The sequence below is a fragment of the Salvelinus sp. IW2-2015 genome, linkage group LG17 (assembly GCF_002910315.2).
Source record: "Salvelinus sp. IW2-2015 linkage group LG17, ASM291031v2, whole genome shotgun sequence".
Taxonomy (NCBI): Eukaryota; Metazoa; Chordata; class Actinopteri; order Salmoniformes; family Salmonidae; genus Salvelinus; species Salvelinus sp. IW2-2015.
In genome coordinates, this window is record NC_036857.1 from 37079300 (window position 1) to 37102347 (window position 23048).

Genomic DNA, 23048 nt, shown 5'->3' on the forward strand with positions numbered 1-23048 from the left:
CTCAACTCTATTGTTGGTTAAGGGCTTGTAAGTAAGCATTTCACTGTACACCTGTTGTATTCGGTGCATGTGACAAATAAATGTGTATTGATTGCAATGGCCATAGACTTGAATGGGAAATATTTGCCGTGTAACTAGTCTTCAACCGCTTTTGAAACACCATTCAAACTTAAAATGTGCAGACCGGTCTGGAATTGTTGCTTGTATACAGCTTTTTGATACCAAAGCAAGCTACCAACACCAAAACAACGTTAAAACTGCTGATTGGCACTGGTGAAGTCTACTTCTTAGACTTTGGACACTACAACCACATTTTCTTAATCCAAATGTATTCAGGTGCCATAAATTTTAATGGAAAAAGTCTGGTCGCTCCCGGTCTGGGATAGTGTGCTTAATACTGACCACAACCACTGAACACCACAATTACTGAACCACACAAACTACTGACCCCTATTGACAACAAATAATGAACCACACAACTGCCGCCCACCAGATGAGACTAAAGTGCCTTGCAAATGTATTCAGCTCTCTTGCCATTTTTCCTATTTTGTTGCATTACAACCTGTAATTTAAATTGATTTTTATTTGGATTTCATGTAATGGACATAGACATAATAGTGAAATGAAAAGAATGCCATTTTCCCTTTGCTATGAAGCCCCTAAATAAGATGTGGTGGCAACCAATTACCTTCAGAAGTTACATAATTAGTTAAATAAAGTCCACCTGTGTGCAATCTAAGTGTGTCAATAATCTGTCACATGATCCTCAGTATATTTACCACCTGTTCTGAAAGGCCCCAGAGTCTGCAACACCACTAAGCAAGGGGCACCACCAAGCAAGCAGCACTATGAAGACCAAGGAGCTCTCCAAACAGATCAGGGACAAAGTTGTGGAGAAGTACAGATCAGGGTTGGATTATAGAAAAATATCTGAAACTTTGAACATCCCACAGAGCACAATTAAATCCACAAACCTGCCAAGAGAGGGCCGCCCACCAAAACTCAGACCAGGCAAAAAGGGCATTAATCAGAGGCAACAAAGAGACCAAAGATAACCCTAAAGGAGCTGCAAAGCTCCACAGCGGAGATTGGAGTATCTGTCCATAGGACCACTTTAAGCCATACACTCCACAGAGCTGGGCTTTACGGAAGAGTGGCCAGAAGAAAATAAGCAAACATGTTTGGTGTTTGCCAAAAGGCTTGCGGGAGACTCCCCAAACATATGGAAGAAGGTACTCTGATCAGATAAGACTAAAATTTAGCTGAATGACCATCAAAGAAAACGCTATGTCTGGCGCAAACCCAACAGCTCTCATCACCGATCACCCTTTTTCATCAGCAGGAACTGGGAAACTCGTCAGAATTGAAGGAATGATGGATGGTGCTAAATACAGGGGAATTCTTGAGGGAAACCTGTTTCAGTCTTCCAGATATTTGAGACTGGGACAGAGGTTCACCTTCCAGCAGGACAATGACCCTAAGCATACTGCTAAAGCAACACTCGAGTGGTTTAAGGGGAAACAGTTAAATGTCTTGGAATGGCCTAGTCAAAACCCAGACCTCAATCCAATTGAGTATCTGTGGTATGACTTAAAGATTGATCTACACCAGCGGAACCCATCCAACTTGAAGGAGCTGGAGCAGTTTTGCCTTGAAAAATCCCAGTGGCTAGATGTGCCAAGATTCTAGAGCTGCAAGAGGTGGCTCTACAAAGTATTGACTTTGAGGGTGAATAGTTATGCACACTCAAATTCGTTTTTTTGTCTTATTTCTTGTTTGTTTCACAATAAAAAAATATTTTGCATCTTAAAAGTGGTATGTTGTGTAAATCAAACGATACAAACCCCCCCAAAAAATTTATTCCAGGTTGTAAGGCACCAAAATAGGAAAAATGCCAAGGGAGGTGAATACTTTCGCAAGCCACTGTACTACTGACCACAACTACTGACCACAACTAATAACCACAACCACACAACTAATTCCCAATGCATTTCAGGTGCCATAGACTTGAATGGGAAAATTCTGTCCGCTACTAGTCTTCAACCGTCTAAGCTAGAAGCCCCATTCAAACTGTGCTTGTATACTGACCACCACCACACAACTACTGACCACAGAACTACTGAGCCACACAACTACTGACCACAACTACTGACCACATCCATACTGTAGTGCCCAAATAACCTGCAACACAACCAAACAACTACTGACCACAGCTACAAACACCACCCCAACGTTGACATGTGCAGACTGACTCAACCTAGATGGCTTCAACACAGCTTTTTGCTATCATTCCTACTTCATAAACTATAAAGCTTGTTGTATCCCCATTCGTTTCAATGGTCGAATGCAGGATTCAGCATTCTAAACTGAAATCACTGCAACAAAACTTTCAGAATGTTCAAACTAAAACATTCTGAGACCTTAAAAAGGTCACTATAATTAACACACAGCCTATGAAAAGACATTTACTACCACTACTATTTCTATTTCATAACCATAAATACTTCTAGACTCACAAGCACRCCACATATTTTTCACTAAATGTCATTTTCTAGGCCTTTTCTAAAAACCTTTCACATTCCACAGCAGGTTAATTGTGTGAATTTAACATGAAGGTGTACATATCTTTACACATCCTGGTACAATGAGAGGACAGCAAACTCTTCTGGTTGTGTTAGAGGTTCTGTCTGTATGGCTGACCCGGGACATCAAACCCACATTCACATCTGCAAACACATATGGAGATGTGTTAATTTGAGAATTGGGCTACACCACAGTCCAGTCCAAGATCATTAACCATGACCCAGACTGAGAGCAAGACCCCGGATGCAGAGACCCAGCCTTGTAGGGAACCACAAGGATTTAACAATTGAAATACCTTTTGTAAATTGATATCTTGCAACCAAATATCCTAGTTCTTATTGGGGAAATGGTCACTTTTAAGAATTAGAAGGAAATGTGACTGAAATATTGAGGTTTAACGTGTACTAAAAGGCAAGTAAATTAACAGCCAAAAGAAGACGCACTTTGACCACAGGTTCCTCATTTCTCTGGTCACTGGATCCTTTTTATGTCAGCTGTTTTCAACACCACCTCTTCAACAGGAAAAGTTCAGATCGAAGCACAGGTGTTATGGTAGGTTAAAAATATATATTTTTCCAACAATTTATCTCAGCCGACTTGTTTGGCAGGACTGTTTCCCAAATATCATTGACTGTATGATTAAAAGTAGTATGCAAGAGACAATTATTCTGTGTGGAATTTAAAACAATTTTCTCACTTCTAATGTCCAAACAACAATGGRAAAAAACACACGTGGAAAGTCAGTGGTAGACTTGGCCCTACATTCAGAGACAAATGCCAATTGTGAACCTTAACAATATATGAACTATTTTTCTTCATGCTCATTAACCAAGACCATATTTGATTAAAAAAAAGGTCAACCGGCCCTATTTAATTTCAGCTAGGAATAACCAACTTGCTAGTGTGGCCAAGGTGTTGCACATTCCTTGCGAATAGTCAGGGGTCAAGTGGCCATATAAATCAAGGCTGAACTTGGATGGCCTGGAATGTTACACATAACAAGAACGATACCCAAGCATCATCCCCCTCCGACCGCCCACGCACGAGCAGGGGGAGAAAGTGCTTTGTCAATGAGGACACAACGCTGGGAGCGGCAGAGATTGAAACAAAGTTTCCGAATATCTCTCTCGGAATACAGAAACGGGTTCATTCTCTGTTGGATTGTAACATTGTTTCGATAATCCCGTCGTCGCGGACGGGACACTGAAATACAGTAAGTCACGTCGCTACTTTGTAACCCTGTGTGGCACTGATGATCTCGAATGACAACCGTTTCGTCGCTGATGAAGCAATAGCTTACCGTGACTTGAATAGCGTCTTCTATGCAACAAGTTGTGGTCTTGAATGGGATTTTAACTGAATATATTCAATACAGTTCCAATATTTACACTATATGGCTACAAATCACGTAGAGTAGCCTAGTTGGGTATTTTAATATTTTTTTAGCAGGCAACTTTCTTCGTTTTCCTTGCACTACCGAGTACCGTAGTCGAGCCAATATATTTACCGTCGTTGTGCTTCCCTGGAAACGCTTTTGGTAAGAAACGATCAAAAATTGAATAACACACATTTTTATTTTAACAGTGCATACCGAAGATTACAGCTACGTTTGGTTAGTTCATGGTTCAGGAAACTATTGGAAAAAAGTCTGCCCTCGCACTTTTTTGAGAATAAATAAATAAAATGCACAGTTTGCAAATGTTAACATAAATACATTATTTTGGATGAAACCCACTTCCTAGTAGTCTACATGTGATTTTTCAAGAAATGCAGGATTTATCCTCACTGTGACTCATGACAGAGACATGCATTCCCGATCATATTCTTGTTTTGATGACTCATTCATTCAATGCTCCCTWTGGGCAAATGTCAGGTTCTACTAGCCTAGATTGCAACATGCACCACAGTAACCTAGTCCTCAATCTGTCTGTACTTGTCAAACCCGAAGAAAACAGTTCAGAGGTTGCCCTGTGTGATGAAGACAGTTGAATTGATATCCTCACTCCAGCTCCATTTTATCTTCTGTGACTTCTAGGCAATAGTTGTTTTCATGCCTCAAGTGTCTTCCTCATTTTCTTAATCTTTCAGAGACCGTCTGCCCTCCATGCATTTTAGCACTGACATTTTTTGTTAAGTAGAGAGCCATGATGGGAAGACTGGCCCTTCAAGTGTTCACAGCATACGCTGTTTGTCTGTCCATGTGTCTGGTTGCGTCAGTCAAGGGAGATCACTGCCTCATCATCAGTGAGGTTAACGCAGACAACCCCAAACTGGACACCACAGAGTTCGTTGAGCTCTATCATACCGGTGGTCAGAGGGCTTCACTGGACGGCTACACCCTGGTGTTCTACAATGGAAATGGCAATGTAGCCTAYAAAGTACTGGACTTGAAGGGCCACACCACGGATGACCGGGGCTTCTTCCTGGTTGGCTCGGTGGACATGCAGCCCAAACCAGCCATCCCCCTCCCGCCCAACACCGTCCAGAATGGCCCGGACGCCATTGCGCTTTACCACACGTCCGCCACACGCTACGGGGAGAAGATGAACGCCACAGCCGTGGGGCTGGTGGATGCCATCGTGTACATGACGCGGCAGTTTAGGGGCGCGGAGGTCCTGGCCGAGACGTTGACCCCTGGGGAGCCGGCCTTCGTAGAGGACGAGGGGGCCCACGAGGGAGACGAGTCAATCGAAAGGTGCCTGGTCTCTGGGGAAAGCTGGGGCTTCCAGGTGGCCCTACCTTCACCTGGCCAACGCAACCACTGCACACCCCCTGATTCYAGTGCTGCCACTACRCGTATCAGCGAGCTGAAGCTGGGAGGGGGGCAGGTGGACGGGTTTGTGGAGCTAAGTGAGTCCCAGGCTGCAGGACCTCTAGTGCTGCTGGTACTAGACGGGCGGACGGAAACGATCAGTGCGAGTGTGGACGTGTCCAACTCCAGGGAAGGCCTGATCTCCATCACCATTGACAAGAACAACATGAAAGGTCAGTGAACTGTACCTGGAGGAGTTCCTATTAAAGCTGCTTTTCATTGGTAGAATAGTTTTTTTCATATCTGTTCATTGGGAGGCCTTGCAGAGATTATCTGTCTAGTCAAGGAGCTGGGCCTGTAGTGTTTTTGTATGTGTGAAATTCTATCTACGCAACTTGTTTCACTTCCTGTACGAGAAACTTGTTGTACTGAAGTGTTGGTTGGTGAGAATTGTTGAGTGATTAAGTTCTGCTGTGTTGCGTTGTTCATCAGGAGATGAGTCTGGGGCGGTGGCGCTGTATAGTGGCAAGGCCTCCGACTTCCCTGTGGGCAGCCCTCTGAGCCAGACGCAGCCATTAGATGCCTTTGTGTACGTTGGACCAGGGGACCAACCCAGTGCCAACCTCACAGAGACCCTCATACCAGGCAGACAGCCCTACCAGCTCAGTGCCAGGTAATCAAACCTTCTTTGAATCTATTTATCCATCTACTCATCCAGCCATCTATCCGTCTATTAATCTTTCTATCTTAGGCTGAAGTACTAACCTTGCTGGTCATTCTCAGTTTTGGGGAGGGATGCCTCTACCTCAGTCGCTGTGGTGTGGCCAGTTGGACCAGAGACCCCGGTGTATTCTGGGAAGYGCCACAAACCCCCGGACAGCCCAACCAGTGCCCCTGGCCAAATATTTGTCCTCACGTCACTGGTGATTGTTACATATTTCTCTATCACACTGACACACGCCATTACATTGGTGATACACATTGGTGCTTAGGCTAGTGAGAGTCAATTAGCTTCTAATCAATCACAGCTAATGAAGTCTAACATTAGTCTAACAGAATAATTGTAATCAAGTTGAAATCAAATCAAACAACATGTCTTTACAAACACAGGTATAAGAGCAATTTAATATAACTAGTGACCAAACGATCCCAATAGTGGTGAGTTTTGAACTTTTGATATTTGCTAAATCCCCTTCGGTAGTCCCTGGGAGTACGGAGGTGCCCCCTCACCTCCCGCCCTGGGCCCGGGGTGACTTCCTGATCAGCGAGCTAAATGCAGACAACCCGGGCTCGGCCGAGGACGGCGAGTTCATCGAGCTGTGGCACCCGTCGGGCCGCCGCATCTCCCTGCAGGGAGTGTGGCTCCTCCTGTTCAGTGGACACAACAGCAAGCCCTACCGTGAGATCAGCCTCACAGGCCACTTCACCACTGCCCAAGGCTACTTCCTGGTGGGCAGTGATAGGCTGGTCCCGGCTCCCTCGGTTCGCCTGCCTCCCAACACCATCCAGAACGGGCCGGACGCAGTGGCCCTGTACCGCAGTGCCTTTGGCCCGCCCTCAGCCTCCCAGAACGGGATCCCGACCCAGGGGTTGCTGGACGCGGTGGTGTACCGGCTGAGGGGCTCGGACAAGGACGCCCAGGAGCTGAGTGATGCGTTGACCCCAGGACAGCTCCCCCTGCTGGAGGACCCAGAGGTGCAGTCCGGAGACGAGGCCTTGAGCCGCTGTAATGGCCTGCTGCCTGCTGACCTGTCTGCTTTTGTGGTGAGGATCCCTCATTACTCTTCCCTACCCATAATACTTCACTCAGCCTATGGAGTAGAGGCCCTATTTAATATACTTTGCGCATACCTTAAATAGTAATACATTTTCTTAAAGTATKTCACGCTCACCCTAAATAGTGTAATATAAACCAGATTTATTTCCACACAGGTAAAAAACTGCACTTTACCACGATGTGTCACAATATATCCATGTGAGAAAGATTATTGCTCGATACGTGTTTGGGCAATTCCATGGTAACGGTGAGAGAATTTTCACTTTAAAATGTATGCCGAACAATAACCATTGATTTCAAAATGTAACAAACTATTCAACTCTATGCACAAGAACTACTTTTAACAATTTACAGACATTTTTACAAAAACYTATTTACCATAGGAACTGTGCAGATCCAAAGTTCGGTAACAGAATTTTGGCAAAAATTTCCTTCAGTTTTTTACGTAACCACATTTTCCAAACACTCTGCTCCAATTTAAGATTSAAAGTCTGCATAAAGAATGGGGTTTTCAACTATGATATGACAACTGAATTAGAAAAACTATATTTTGGTTAATGAACTACAGTAAGTGAAGTGGATTTACACCCGGTAACGGAATTGCAACATGGGTCCCTGATCTGTACTATACATAAATGCATAATAATGGATATGAATGTAATTATCTTCATGGCAACTATAACCTGAATAGGTACACAAAGGTAAAAAAATGCAATATTCTCCTTTGTAAATTTGGGTATTATTCTATACACTGGCTATTATTTTAATGATCTTCAGCCCCAAACAAGACCACATTTGGTTGGTCCAGACCAAATCTGGACCAAATCTGAACCAATCATAGACGTCTGTTTCACAAGTTGGGACATCAAAGTACAGCACAGAGCTCAGTAGAGTACAGTTGAGTTCTATAAAGTASAGTACGGTTCAGTACATTATTATACTGTGCTCAACTCATGTGCTCTTCTGTACTGAACTCTATTATACTCTTCGGTATAGGACTGTACTCTACTCTGCTGTCCAAACTTTTRAAACATCAACGTCTATGATTGGTTCAGATTTGGACTGGACTAAATCTGAACCAATCTTTCAGGTCAATGTTTGTGCCAAACTAAGCCCAATTAAAATGCCATTTGGAGAACAGCAACAGCAAGCAACATTGACTCCAGCCATTATTACCKTGTTGCTGTAGCTTCATTCACCTCGGTCAATAGGGGACTTAACATTCTACAAACACATGTCATACAAGAAATGACTGTTACGCACTAGCTCAGCACTGCGATTAAACCTCTAGTTTAGTTTCATGACAAGTCAAACAGCAGTTACCTAGCCAAAGCAAAACCATCTTTACCTCTGCACCATGTTGAGAAAAATGCCCTCTGTTCCCTGCAGCTGCGTCGACGCATTCTCCATAAAGCCAGCCAGCGATACAAAMAGCTTTCCCTTCTGCCCCCATATGTCAGCATGGTTCTAATGTCAAGCCGCAAATGCATTTGCCTTTTAATCAGAATTTGAATTATTTTAGTAGACTAGGTTGCAAACTTGTCACTTTTCAGTGAAATTTGTCATTTTGATCACAATGGGGGGTTTTTTTTCGGTTAACGTTACGACCGCGGAAATTATTGTATATTACTGCATGGTTGGAACTAGAAGCACAAGCATTTCGCTACACTCGCATTAACATCTGCTAATCATGTGTATGTGACAAATAAAATTTGATTTGATTTGTAATGAYCTGTCAAACACACCGTGGTAATGGCTGAAATGGGATCAATGGAATATATTGTCTTTCCGTTGAATATAATAAGAAAGCTTCGTCTGGGATTTAACGCACCGTCTCGACACTTACATCACCAAAAGAAAGTACTAATTTAATACAGTTGAAATGTTTACAAATTAGTTGCCCTGAAATGAAAGCAACTACCAAAAATGAAAACTCAGATTATAGTGACATTATGTCTGATCTCACAACAATGTGAAGTATGTTTAGATAGGTGTAATCTAGAGCCAAGCATGTWMATTTTTTTCAACCAAGGGYATCCTTCTATTGACACCCTTTTTCTATGTTTTTACTTTTTTTAACAGGGAATACATATTGAGACCGAGGTCTGTTTTTCAAATGCACCCTGTATAATACAACATACATTATACACAAAAGATATGTGTTAAAATACAAAAATAGTCACCGGAAGCACAAATAAAGCATCACGAAAAACAATTACATTCCTCCATAAATAAGTCCCCAATCAATACTTTAAATTGCCAGAACGGCACCAAAACATCAAGATAAAATAGATTTTGAATTTTGTTCGGAAATACGGTGCATTAAAACTAAAAGCAGATTTACCAAGTTTGGTGGAGACCCTAGGAATCCCAAGTTAACCACTCCTGTGAACAGGTTAGGCAACTCGGATGTCTATACTTCAACAGCAAAGTTTGATAAGATGGGAGTTTATGAAGTAGGCCCTTGGAAACAAAAATCTAATTTTATTTGTCACATGCGCCGAATACAAGAGGTAGACCTTACAGTGAAATACACTGCTCAAAAAAAATAAAGGGAACACTAAAATAACACATCCTAGATCTGAATGAATGAAATATTCTTATTAAATACTTTTTTCTTTACACGGTTGAATGTGCTGACAACACAATCACACAAAAATGATCAATGGAAATCAAATTTATCAACCCATTGGGGTCTGGATTTGGAGTCACACTCAAAATTAAAGTGGAAAACCACACTACAGGCTGATCCAACTTTGATGTAATGTCCTTAAAACAAGTCAAAATGAGGCTCAGTGTGTGTGTGGCCTCCACGTGCCTGTATGACCTCCCTACAACGCCTGGGCATGCTCCTGATGAGGTGGCGGATGGTCTCCTGAGGGATATCCTCCCAGACCTGGACTAAAGCATCCGCCAACTCCTGGACAGTCTGTGGTGCAACGTGGCGTTGGTGGATGGAGCGAGACATGATGTCCCAGATGTGCTCAATTGGATTCAGGTCTGGGGAACGGGCGGGCCAGTCCATAGCATCAATGCCTTCCTCTTGCAGGAACTGCTGACACACTCCAGCCACATGAGGTCTAGCATTGTCTTGCATTAGGAGGAACCCAGGGCCAACCGCACCAGCATGTGGTCTCAAGGGGTCTGAGGATCTCATCTCGGTACCTAATGGCAGTCAGGCTACCTCTGGCGAGCACATGGAGGGCTGTGCGGCCCCCCAAAGAAATGCCACCCCACACCATGACTGACCCACCGCCAAACCGGTCATGCTGGAGGATGTTGCAGGCAGCAGAACGTTCTCCACGGCGTCTCCAGACTCTGTCACGTCTGTCACATGTGCTCAGTGTGAACCTGCTTTCATCTGTGAAGAGCACAGGGCGCCAGTGGCAAATTTGCCAATCTTGGTGTTCTCTGGCAAATGCCAAACGTCCTGCACGGTGTTGGGCTGTAAGCACAACCCCCACTTGTGGACGTCGGGCCCTCATACCACCCTCATGGAGTCTGTTTCTGACCGTTTGAGCAGACACATGCACATTTGTGGCCTGCTGGAGGTCATTTTTCAGGGCTCTGGCAGTGCTCCTCCTGCTCCTCCTTGCACAAAGGCGGAGGTAGCGGTCCTGTTGCTGGGTTGTTGCCCTCCTACGGCCTCCTCCACGTCTCCTGATGTACTGGCCTGTCTCCTGGTAGCGCCTCCATGCTCTGGACTACGCTGACAGACACAGCAAACCTTCTTGCCACAGCTCGCATTGATGTGCCATCCTGGAAGAGCTGCACTACCTGAGCCACTTGTGTGGGTTGTAGACTCCGTCTCATGCTACCACTAGAGTGAAAGCACCGCCAGCATTCAAAAGTGACCAAAACATCAGCCAGGAAGCATAGGAACTGAGAAGTGGTCTGTGGTCACCACCTGCAGAACCACTCCTTTATTGGGGGTGTCTTGCTAATTGCCTATAATTTCCACCTGTTGTCTATTCCATTTGCACAACAGCATGTGAAATTTATTGTCAATCAGTGTTGCTTCCTAAGTGGACAGTTTGATTTCACAGAAGTGTGATTGACTTGGAGTTACATTGTGTTGTTTAAGTGTTCCCTTTATTTTTTTGAGCAGTGTACTTACTTACAAGCACTTAACCAACAATGCAGTTTTAAGAAAAATACAACAACAAAAAATACTAATAATTAAAGAGCAGCTGTAAATAACAATAGCGGGGCTGTATACAGGGGATACCGGTACAGAGTCAATGTGTTGAGGTAATATGTACATGTAGGTAGAGTTATTAAAGTGACTATGCATAGTTAATAACAGAGAGTAGCAGCAGCGGGGGGGGGGGGACAGACAAAGCAAATAGTCTGGTCTGGGAGTAATGTAGAGATCTACGGGTCTTTAGTGAAGTCCAGCCAACCTTTCGATGAAGTGATGAGTATCAAACCTGTAACATAACAAAGGGCACTATGGTAGATGGCATCCAAAGGTTTAAGAGTAGTACATTTTACATTTAGTAGACTCTTATCCAGAGCGACTTACAGTAGTGAGTGCATGCTTTTTTTGTACTGGTCCCCCGTGGGAATCGAACAAACAACCCTGGAATTACAAGCGCCGTGCTTTACCATCTGAGCCACACAGTTGGTAGTAGCAGCTGTACTTTGATCAAAAATAATATCACCATAATCAACAGATTAAAAGGTTGACTGAATAGTCTGCTTCCTACTGCTCAGAAAGGCACAATATGTTTCTGTAGAAAAAGACAACTTTAAATCATCGCTTTGTAACCAGCTCTTCTATATATTTATGTCAAATCCATATGAATCCAAATGTTGCATAGCTATACATTCTGACTGTAGTTCTGACAGCCAGATCAACAGTCAGCGCAATAGCATACATAATAGTATTATCCGCATATAGATGTAGTTAACAATTTTTAACAGATTGACCAGTGGTGTTTATATAAATAGTGACGAGAACAAGTCCCAAGATCAACCCCTGTGGTACACCTTTATCTACTTCAAGGGTGGATAGAGCAAGTGTTAGGCCATTGTAGACCTGTTCAACCCCTTTATGTTAATCTGTTCATGTACAGTTGATGTCGGAGGTTCCTGACATTTAATCCAAGTAAAAATTCCCTGACTTAGGTCAGTTAGGATCACCACTTTATTTTAAGAATGTGAAATGTCAGAATAATGGTAGAGAATGATTTATTCAGCTTTTATTTCTTTCATCACATTCCCAGTGGGTCAGAAGTTTACAGACGCTCTATTAGTATTTGGTAGCGTATTTGGTAGCGTTGTCTTTAAATTGTTTAACTTGGGTCAAATGTTTCGGGTAGCCTTCCACAAGCTTCCCACAATAAATTGGGGGAATTTTGGCCCATTCCTCTTGACAGAGCTGGTGTAACTGAATCCGGTTTGTAGGCCTCCTTGCTCGCACATGCTTTTTCAGTTCCGCCCATACATTTTCTACAGGATTGAGGTCAGGGCTTTGTGATGGCCACTCCAATACCTTGACTTTGTTGTCCTTAAGCCATTTTGCCACAACTTTGGAAGTATGCTTGGGGTCATTGTCCATTTGGAAGACCCATTTGCGACCAAGCTTTAACTTCCTGACTGATGTCTTGAGATGTTGCTTCAATATATCCACATAATTTTCCTCCCTCATGATGCCATCTAGTTTGTGAAGTGCACCAGTCCCTCCTGCAGCAAAGCACCCCCACAACATACTGCCACCCGCGTGCTTCACGGTTGGGATGGTGTTCTTCGGCTTGCAATCATCCCCCTTTTTCCTCCAAACATAACGATGGCCATTATGGCCAAACAGTTCTATTTTTGTTTCATCAGACCAGAGGACATTTCTCCAAAAAGTACGATCTTTGTCCCCATGTGCAGTTGCAAACCGTAGTCTGGCTTTTTTATGGCGGTTTTGGAGCAGTGGCTTCTTCCTTGCTGAGCGGCCTTTCAGGTTATGTCGATATAGGACTCGTTTTACTGTDGATATAKATRCTTTTGTACCTGTTTCCTCCAGCATCTTCACAAGGTCCTTTGCTGYTGTTCTGGGATTGATTTGCACTTTTCACACCAGAGTACGTTCATCTCTAGGAGACAGAACGCTTCTCCTTCCTGAGCAGGATGACGGCTGCGTGGTCCCATGATGTTTATACTTGCGTACTATTGTTTGTACAGATGAACGTGGTACCTTCAGGCGTTTKGAAATTGCTCCCAATTATGAACCAGACTTGTAGAGGTCTACAAAGCTTCTAAAGCTATGATGGAATTTTCTGGAATTTTCCAAGCTGTTTAAAGGCACGGTCAACTTAGTGTCTGTAAACTTCTGACACACTGGAATTGTGATACAGATTATTTCACTGTCTATAAACAATTGTTGGGAAGATTATCTGTGTCATGCACAAAGTAGATGTTCCAACCGACTTTCCAAAACTATAGTTTGTTAACAAGAAATTTGTGGAGTGGTTGAAAAACGAGTTTAATTGACTCCAACCTAAGTGAATGTAAACTTCCGACTTCAACTGTACATTGAATTTGGAAACTATTCAGACCCCATGCCTTTTTCCACATTTTGTTACGTTACAACCTTATTCTAATATTGATTAAATAGTTGTTTTCCTCAATCTACACAATACCCGTAATGACAAAGCAAAAACAGAAATTTGTGGAGTGGTTGAAAAACATGTTTTAATGACTCCAACCTAAGTGTATGTAAACCCAGTGTATTTATGCAAATTAGGCACTTAGGTCTTTATTCTGTGTTAAAATAAAGAAACTAATACAAAAACAAAATGTGGATATGAGTGCATTCTAAGAAAAAAATATGAAATTTGATGACAAATTGAATACCTGAATTCCCACCAAAATCCATGAACATCATTTGTTATTTGTCCGTGCCAGTAAAATGTTTTATGTGCTATAATTCAGTCAATATCTGATGCATTATAAAAATTGGAGTATCTTCATCCATTGTCCAACTGTTGTATTTATTAGAATTGTTTTTAAAAACCTTTTAACGATTTCGATGACCTTGCCAATTGAAATCCAATCCATTATATTGTTCTTCAGGTGGCCCCACCCACACCTCTGAGGGAGAACTCTTGTCCCCGCCCACCCCCTCCCCCCGAGGGTGTGGTCATCAGTGAGGTGGGCGGTGCCCACTGGACCAACCACAGCCAGCAGAGCGGGTTTGTGGAGCTGTTAGGATCGCCCCTGACTTCTCTACAGGGCCTGGTCCTGACTGTGTTTGAAGAGTATCGCGCCGGTACAACTATGGCCCTCCCTCTGACCGGAATCACAGACCATAACGGCTTCTACCTCATCGGGAACGTCACGGGAGCAGGTGAGATCAGGGTCATGTTTCCTAGGCACAAATCAGGAGACAATGGTCCAWAACAGAGTGTAACAGGAGGAACTATCTGAAATTAATCAATGAGAAGTACTCATTTTTATTTTTATGTTTGTAAACGTTTTGTTGCCCTAATGAACACTACCCTGAAAAGATTAACGGCACAAATTAAACAATATATTCCCTCCCTCACCACCACTTTTGGTTTTCTCGCTCTCCTCTTCCACACAGACCAGGTGTTTCCCAAGGGGGCCACAATTCCGGCCAATGGGGCTGTAGTCCTGTGTTCTGACACAGTCACTGTGTGTAGAGCTGGTACCACCCTAACCAACAGCACTCTTCGTGACACACTAGTGTTCAGTGATGACCTGAGATTGCTCATTAAACTCTCTGCCACCAGAGGGCAGCAGGTGATGCCTGTACTCAGGTAGGAATTACATTTACTTGTATTTGCTTTGTGTACTACTGGTAATAAAACTATTTGGTCAAGGTGTAGGCAAGGCCGGCCAAAAGTTTGGTTTGGGCCGCCAGAAGGTTCCAGAAAAATATTTTGTAGTCAACAGAATGTGCCGCTTATTTCATAGAACCGTGGTTACGTGAGTAACCTACGATATCGACTATTAGCTGTTGGGACAAACGGAGCGGTTTCTAGCTTTTGAACAGTAAGAGCTATTAGCTATTATGACCCCATTCCAGAAAGGTATAAACATGTTTTCTATTTTCCTCTACAACATTCACCAGCCGCATAGAAGACGTAAGGAGGGACTACTGATACACACACACAACACAGCAAAATTGCAATTCTGGTGCTGTTATCTGCACAATTATTATAAAGTATGTAAAAATGATAATGGACTTATATTTTGAAATAACTGCCCTTTTTCTGGCTTGCAAATTGATTTTGGCGAGGAAATCTGTGCTGCCCTCCGTTGAATATCATAATCCTGATATGTCCCTCGGGGCCAGAAAGTTTGGCCACTCCTGGTATAGGTTAGGTCAAGCTAGTCAGTCTTTTGTTAGTGTAACTAAAGATTGTTTTGTGTGTGTGTGCCTCTGTTTGTACACCACAGGTCAGTGGAGGACAGTCCCGTGTCTCTCAGCCGTTGCTCCTGTTGCGAGGCGAGAAGCCCCTCCTCCTGGACCAGCTCCTCCCCCACCCCGCGCCTGACCAACATCTGCCCCAGCCCCGCTTTCTCCAGCGACCTCAACCTATGCCTGGCTCCCCTCTCCGGTGATTGGCAGGAGCACCCAGGAAGTAAGCCATGTCATCCGTATTTCTTGGGAAATTGGGCTTTTCGTGATGTTAAAGTGCGTGATACATAATGCTGTTCGATCAAGTGGTCTCAACTCATTAGTATCTCTAACAGCTTATGTACCTTCCTTAACCATACGAACTCTTACTCTCTTTATCTTTCCTTCTTTCTCTCTATCAATCTTTTACTTTCTCTGTCAGACTGCAGTGGACTGGTGCAGGGTCACAGTGAGATGGATGTGGCTGGCTATCTAGAGGAAAGATGTCACTGTGGGATCTCTGCCCTTTACCTGCAGGGTGAGACACAACACTAGCATTACAGAGACGACACACACACACAGGTGCAAACACGACCACACGTATAACACATTTGGTCATTGATATTCATGCACATAACAATACTGCAATGTGCAATACTCCGTTTTTTTGTCATCCAGTGTTGAGAATATGGGTTGTGGTTTTATGTTTCCTGTCAGTCATTTCACTTTGTAACACTACCAATGTGTTTTCATCTCTGTTTAAACTGGAGAACCCACCTTTTTGTGTGTGTGTTTCAGTGGCCAACTTCTCCTGTGTGGCCGGGTGGCTCCGTGTACTGGGGAACATCCAGGCCCTGTCGGACCATCAGAGGGCCCTCATCCTCCAGACCTCCCTCACCCAGGGGGAAACCTGTACCGACCCGGTTACTGACCGAAGCATGAGCACTGGTGAGCCCCCCCCCCCCCCCCCCCACCAGAACAACATTCACTAACCTGGGTTGTGCTCACTAGGCACGAAACGGAAGAAAACTGTCCGAAATGGGTAGGTTTTCATTTTCCGCTGCACAGCTTTTTGAAATGTTTTTCTACAGTGTGCCCTAATGAACACAACCCTGGTCTGAGCCCAGCACTTGCAGCCTGAACACAACACTACCACTAAACCTTGATTGAATGCCTGGACATAGCGCTCCTGATATGTGTGAGCAAACATGGCTGGATATTACCCAACACGATTGAAGGATATCTCATTGCTTTAACTCAGGACACACACAACTAAACACCACGRGTGTTGAATAGTATGAGCCCTATCAGATATGAAGCAATGGAAAAACCACTAAACTGGGCTACCAGCCAATCAAAGCCAAGGATATTGGATGGAATGAAAACAAACCAACCCACAGAACAGCCCTGGAGGCATTGAGTTTAATCCTCCTGCGTTATACTTTCTTTTTTGCACCCAACTCTACTCTTCTGTTATTCCAGTGGGATAGACTCGCTATAGCTGCTGCAGCTGCCTCAAGATTTAGGATTTCTGTTATTCAGCATTGGACATCTGTGCAAAGTTTTCCAATGTAGGATTGATACAGTATTCGTAACACATTTTCTCTGTATTCTCCAGAAGGTGGCAATCTTTGTTCAGATTTAGACAGTCAATAGTCATGGAAACTCCTCAGATACTTTTGGTCATGTAGTGTATGTGGACACCTGCTCATCAAACATCTCATTTCAAAATCATGGGCAAAAATATGGAGTCGCCTTTCTAGGACGGCTTTCCGCTAGATGTTGGAACATTGCTGCGGAGACTTGCTTCCATCCAGCCACAAGAGCATTAGTGAGTTCAGGCACTGATGTTGGGCAATTAGGCCTGCCTTGCAGTCGGTCTTCCAATTCCTCCCAAAGGTGTTTGATGGGGTTGAGGTCAGGGCTCTGAGCAGGCCAGTCAAGTTCTTCCACAMCGATCTTGACAAACCATTTCTGTATGGACCTCACTATGTGCACAGGTGCATTATTATGGAACTCGGTAGTGAGTGTTGCAACTGAGGACAGACGATTTATAGCAGCACTCGGTGGCCCCGTTCTGTGAGCTTGTGTGGCCTGCCACTTCGTGGCTGAGCCGTTGTTGCTCCTAGAAGTTTCYACTTCACAATAACAGCACTTACAGTTGACCGAGGCGGCTCTAGCAGGGCAGAAATTTGACCAACTGACTTGTTGGAAAGGTGGCATCCTATGACGGTGCCACGTTGAAAGTCACTGAGCTCTTCAGTACGGGCCATTCTATTGCCAATGTTTGTCTATGGAGATTGCATGGCTGTGTGCTCAATTTTATACACCTGTCAGCAACTGGTGTGGCTGAAATAGACAAATCCACTCATTTTGAATGGGTGTCCACATACTTTTGTCTGTGTGTTATATATATGAGTCATTAACCCTAGCAGGCACAGAGCTCTCCTGATGTTTTTATAAAGTGAACGTTGGCTAATAACGTTTGAGTCGAACATGCTCAGTTTGGGAGTGTAGTTCAATGCACAGGTTTATTTCCTATGAGGCGGTTTCCCGAGACACAGATTAAGCCTTCTCTGTAAGCCTAGAGAAGCTCCATTTTTTTAAAGTTCTTTTTAGTCCAGGACTAAGCTTAGCTGACTGTTTCTTCTCAGATTCTACCCTGGGCCTGCAGATTGGCCTGGTGCTGGGAGCTCTACTGCTACTGGGACTGGGAGCAGCCCTCTTTACCTACCTCTACAAAAAGAGGTGAGACCACACACACACACACACGCATGCATTCGCAAGCACACATACAGTCCCAAATGTGCATGCATACTCAGACATGCATAGAATATGTATGCACAAATGCTCAAGTTAAGTGAAGAGGCATCATTTCATGTTATGCAACTGTACATAATGGAGTCACACAGTTAGGCCTTTTACTCCCAAGTGGATAGAAACATGATTAGCTCAAATTTTCCTGCCTCAACCTCACCCTTCTGACACATAATCATGGGGTGCCATTGTTGCAGTTCTCAGAAAAGCTTAAATGTGAGCTCTTCAAGGTGATCCATTATTCTGACTGCTCCAGCAATAAGAAATGTGTCCTTTTGATATTAATTCAAAATACTTTATTTGAATTATTCAGGGTCAAAGTTATGAACTAATTTAGAGAATTATACTGTAATGATGATTGTTGTGTGTGCTTGTATCCTTAGGCGACCATTGGACTATTACTCCATGGAGCTGAATGAACCTGAAGAGGGACCTTCAGAACTTTAAATGCGTGTGCATATGAGGGAGCATTTCTTAGCTCTGGTGTGTATTCTTCTGTCTGATTTTTGAATAGGGATATCCCGCTAAACAAGAGACCAGCACCATTTTTGTTCATGTGTATGAATTACCATCTTTTTACATTCCCTCCATCATAATTCAACCAATGTTGCACTAGATTTACTGCTATGTAATCATGGTAATACAGTCCTGTGCCTGCGTTTTCCTTCAAATGTAAAACGTTCTCTCTTAAACAGATCTGAAAGTGTGTAAAGTAACAAGACTACCAATCTTAAAAGTAATCATGAGTTACCGGTACTAAAAGTTATGTAGATTTATTTAGTTAAAATGTGAATTCTTGTGATTAACCAGTGATGAGTGTTGGTCAGAATTCGTGTTGACATTCTATTAGTTGAGGAAAAGGAATATGAAAGACAATACGCATATGGAGCCTCTCTCCTCTACTTGGAGCTATGGAGTCCTTTATAAGCACAAAGCTATTTTATGAAATTCCCCCCCCCCCCCCCCCCAAAAAAAAAAAACGTTTACAAATAATGATTTGATAAGAACAGTATTTTCATAATTGAGATCGATCAGTATCAATTTGAAACTGTTTTATAATGGTTTGTGTGCTAGCTGGCTTGCAAACCACTATTGTGCCTTTCTACTTTTATGAGGTCAAATTAGGCATGATCTGATTTAGTATTTTGTAGAGGAACTATAACAATGTCTGTGGAAGCCTTGCGTGTAAATATGTTTTAAATGTTCTCTGGGGGAACCTGTGTGCAGAAGCAACAATGAAAACAGTCAACAGTAAACACAATGTTTAATGTGAAGACACCAATGGAAGTTATTATAGGTTTGCAGAAATGTTAGAGTTGAAATTCTGAGCAAAAACCAGGCTGTCCTTTTTGTATATGGTTCTCTTTTCCATCTGATGGAAGTGTATTGACTTTGATCAGCTCCTTGAAATAGAATAAGACAAAATGGTCTTTGATGATTTCAATCACTGCCCTACACAAAACAATCAAAGTTCATTTTCAAATCATAAGAACCGGTTAATGTTTTTTTTTTTCTTTTTTTTTTTCTCATGTCTTGTATATCATTCTGTAAAGTTAATGCTAGTAGTAGCCTGCACACATTCCAGTTCATATGTCAAGGTATTTTAGCGCTTCAAGTCAAACCTCCAACGTCTAACCCTTGCTCTCTCCCCACCTGTGAAATTTCAGTCAGATCTTGCGCCTGCACTTAAATTACCAATTAAACATGTAAACAACTAGCTTACAGGTTCCGTAGCTAGCTCCTCTATCGGTGTTAATTGGTGAAGTAAATTTAATGAGCTATTTGGTAAAAAGGAGCATTATGAACCGTGAATTTCTGGGGGGTTCAAAACTTTATTTTCTGGTCGGAATGAAAATATATTGGGGCTCTGTTTTGGAACGATTAGAAAATAATTTTGGTTCCAACCCCTGTTCAAAACACAGCCTTGTTGTTGCTCTAGATTTGCTCTTTTATAACTTAATAGAACCAATTGTGGCTTTGCTGTGAAAAATTATTGTTAAACAGCTTTTAAATGTCTCATTGTATCTAGATTAAATTGACCATAAAAACAAACAAAAAAATGTATGTGAAGATAAACATTTTAAAGAATGTGTCCTTTTTTTGCTTGCTATTAACTTAATTGTGTTAGTGCTCAGAAAACAAATGTAGATTTCAATTGAATGCACTTTGGTCGATATATTTTTTTTTTCATCCCATGTAGCTAAAATTGTATTTGAATTAATGTATATTTGTTCAGAACATTGTTTGTATTTCCAATTCTATATAGTAACCCCCCTGTTAAGGGGTGAGCAAACTTAGGAAAACACCACTCAACCTGTTTAAGTCACCATAGGCCTTATGTTAAAATATCTAACCAATGTCATTCCTCTCCGGCAACTGCGTTAGGGAGACCGCCTGTATTTTTGTAGTGACTGGGTGTATTGACACACCATCCAAAGTGTAATTAATAACTTCACCATACTCGATGGGTTTTAATGTCAGCTTTTTCTTTTTTTTACCCATCTACCACTAAGTGCCCTTTATGAGGCATTGGAAAACCTCCCTGGTCTTTGGTTGAATCTGTGTTTGAAATTCACTGCTCGACTCAAGGACCTTACAATTATCTTTGTGTGTGTACCTCATCTTTGCACCAGTCATTCAGAAATCATGTTAAACACTTATTGCACATAGAGACCAAGCAAATGTTTACTCCTGAATTTATTTAAGCTTGACATAAAGGGGTGCATATTGATTCATTTCAGCGTTACATTTTCTTTTAGATTTTTTATTTTTATTATTATTGAAAAACATTCAATTTGAACATGATCTGGTATTGTGTGCAGGCCAGTGATTGACATCTCAATTGAATCCTTTTAAAATTCTAGCTGTAAAACAGAATATGGTAAAAGTCAAGTGGTGGGAATACTTTGAAGGCACTGGTACATGCACTGAGTATACCAAACATTAGGAACACCTTCCGTGACTCCAATGCTTCCCACAGTCAAGTCTGCTGGATGTCCTTGGGGTGGTGGATCATTCTTGATACACAAGGGAAATTGTTGAGCGTGAAAAAACCCAGCAAAAAACCTACCATACTCAATTCCCTTAACTTTTGTCATGCCAATTCACCCTCTGAATGGCACACATACACAATCCATGTCTCAAGGCTTAAATCCTTCTTTTACCTGTCTCTTCTCCTTTTATCTACACTGATTTGAAGTGGATTTAACAAGTGACATCAAAAATAATCATACAACACATCACTGAAAGTATGTGGATACCCATTCAAGTTATTTGATTCGGCTATTTCAGCCACACCTGTTGCTGTCAGGTGTATAAAACCAAGCACACAGCCATTGACAAATACTGGCAGTAGAATGGCCCGTACTGAAGAGCACAGTGACTTTCAACGTGGCACAGTCATAGGATGMCACCTTTCCAACAAGTAAGTTGGTCAAATTTCTGCCCTGCTAGAGCTGCCCCGGTCAACTGTAAGTGCTGTTATTGTGAATTGGAAATGTCTAGGAGCAACTACGGCTCAGCCGCGAAATGGTAGGCCACACAAGCTCACAGAAAGGGAACGCTGAGTGCAGAAGCACGTAGCATGTAAAAATTGTCTGTCCTCGGTTGCAACACTCACTACCGAGTTCCAAACTCTGACAGAGCTCTAGAGTTCCTCTGTGGAGATGGTTGTCCTTCTGGAAGGTTCTCCCATCTCTGCAGCACTCCACCGATCAGGCTTTTTATGGTAGAGTGGCCAGAGGGAAGCCACTCCTCAGTAAAAGGCACATGACAGCCCGCTTGGAGTTTGCCATAAGGGACGATTCTCTGGACTGATGAAAACAAGTCTTTGGCCTGAATGCCAAGTGTCACGCCTGGAGGAAACCTGGCACCATCCCTACGGTGAAGCATTGTGGTGGCAGCATCATGCTGTGGGATTTTTTTCATCGGCAGGGTCTGGGAAACTAGTCAAGATTGAGGCAAAGATGAACAGAGAGTTCCTTGATGAAAACCTGCTCCAGAGCGCTCAGGACCTCAAACTGGGGCGAAGGTTCACCTTCCAAAAGGACAACGACCCTAGGCACACAGCCAAGACAACGCAGGAGTGGCTTCAGGACAAGTCTCTGAATGTCCTTTTGTGGCCCAGCCTAACAGCGCTTGAGAGGATCTGCAGAGAAGAATGGGAGAAACTCCCCAAATACAGGTGTGCCAAGCTTGTACTGTCATGCCCAAAAAGACTCGAGGCTGTAATCACTGCCAAAGGTGCTTCAACAAAGTACTGAGTAAAGGGTCTGAATACTTATGTAAATGTCATATTTCATTGTTTTTGGTTTATAAATTAGCAAACATTTCTAAAATCCAGTTTTTGCTTTGTCATTACGGGGTATTGTGTAGATTGAGGAAAAAAATGATTTAATCAATATTAGAATAAGGCTGTAACGTAACAAAATGTGGAAAAAGGCATGGGATCTGAATAGTTTCCGAATCAAATGTACAGTTGAAATCGAAACTTTACATACACTTAGGTTGGAGTCATTCAAATTCGTTTTTCAACCACTCCACACATTTCTTGTAAACAAACTATAGTTTTGGCAAGTCGATTAGGACATCTACTTTGTGCATGACACAGATAATTTTTCCAACAATTGTTAACAGACAGATTATTTCACTTATAATTCACTGTATCACAATTCCAGTGGGTCAGAAGTTTACAGACACTAAGTTGACTGSCTTTAAACAGCTTGTAAAATTCCWGAAAATGGCTTTAGAAGCTTCTGATAGGC

At 42.7% G+C, this 23048-nt stretch overlaps 1 protein-coding gene across 1 annotated transcript; it reads left to right on the plus strand.

The window, feature by feature from the left end:
- The first annotated feature begins 3597 nt into the window (after positions 1-3597).
- Positions 3598-20523, plus strand: LOC111977058 (uncharacterized). Its single transcript, XM_024006331.2, has 12 exons — positions 3598-3796; positions 4672-5568; positions 5828-6008; positions 6119-6258; positions 6537-7099; positions 14178-14451; positions 14689-14884; positions 15528-15712; positions 15911-16006; positions 16267-16416; positions 18123-18216; positions 18669-20523. Exons 2-12 carry the CDS (start codon positions 4728-4730, stop codon positions 18730-18732), a joined length of 2784 nt encoding a protein of 927 aa, XP_023862099.1. The 5' UTR covers positions 3598-3796; positions 4672-4727; the 3' UTR covers positions 18733-20523.
- The last annotated feature ends 2525 nt before the right edge of the window (positions 20524-23048 follow it).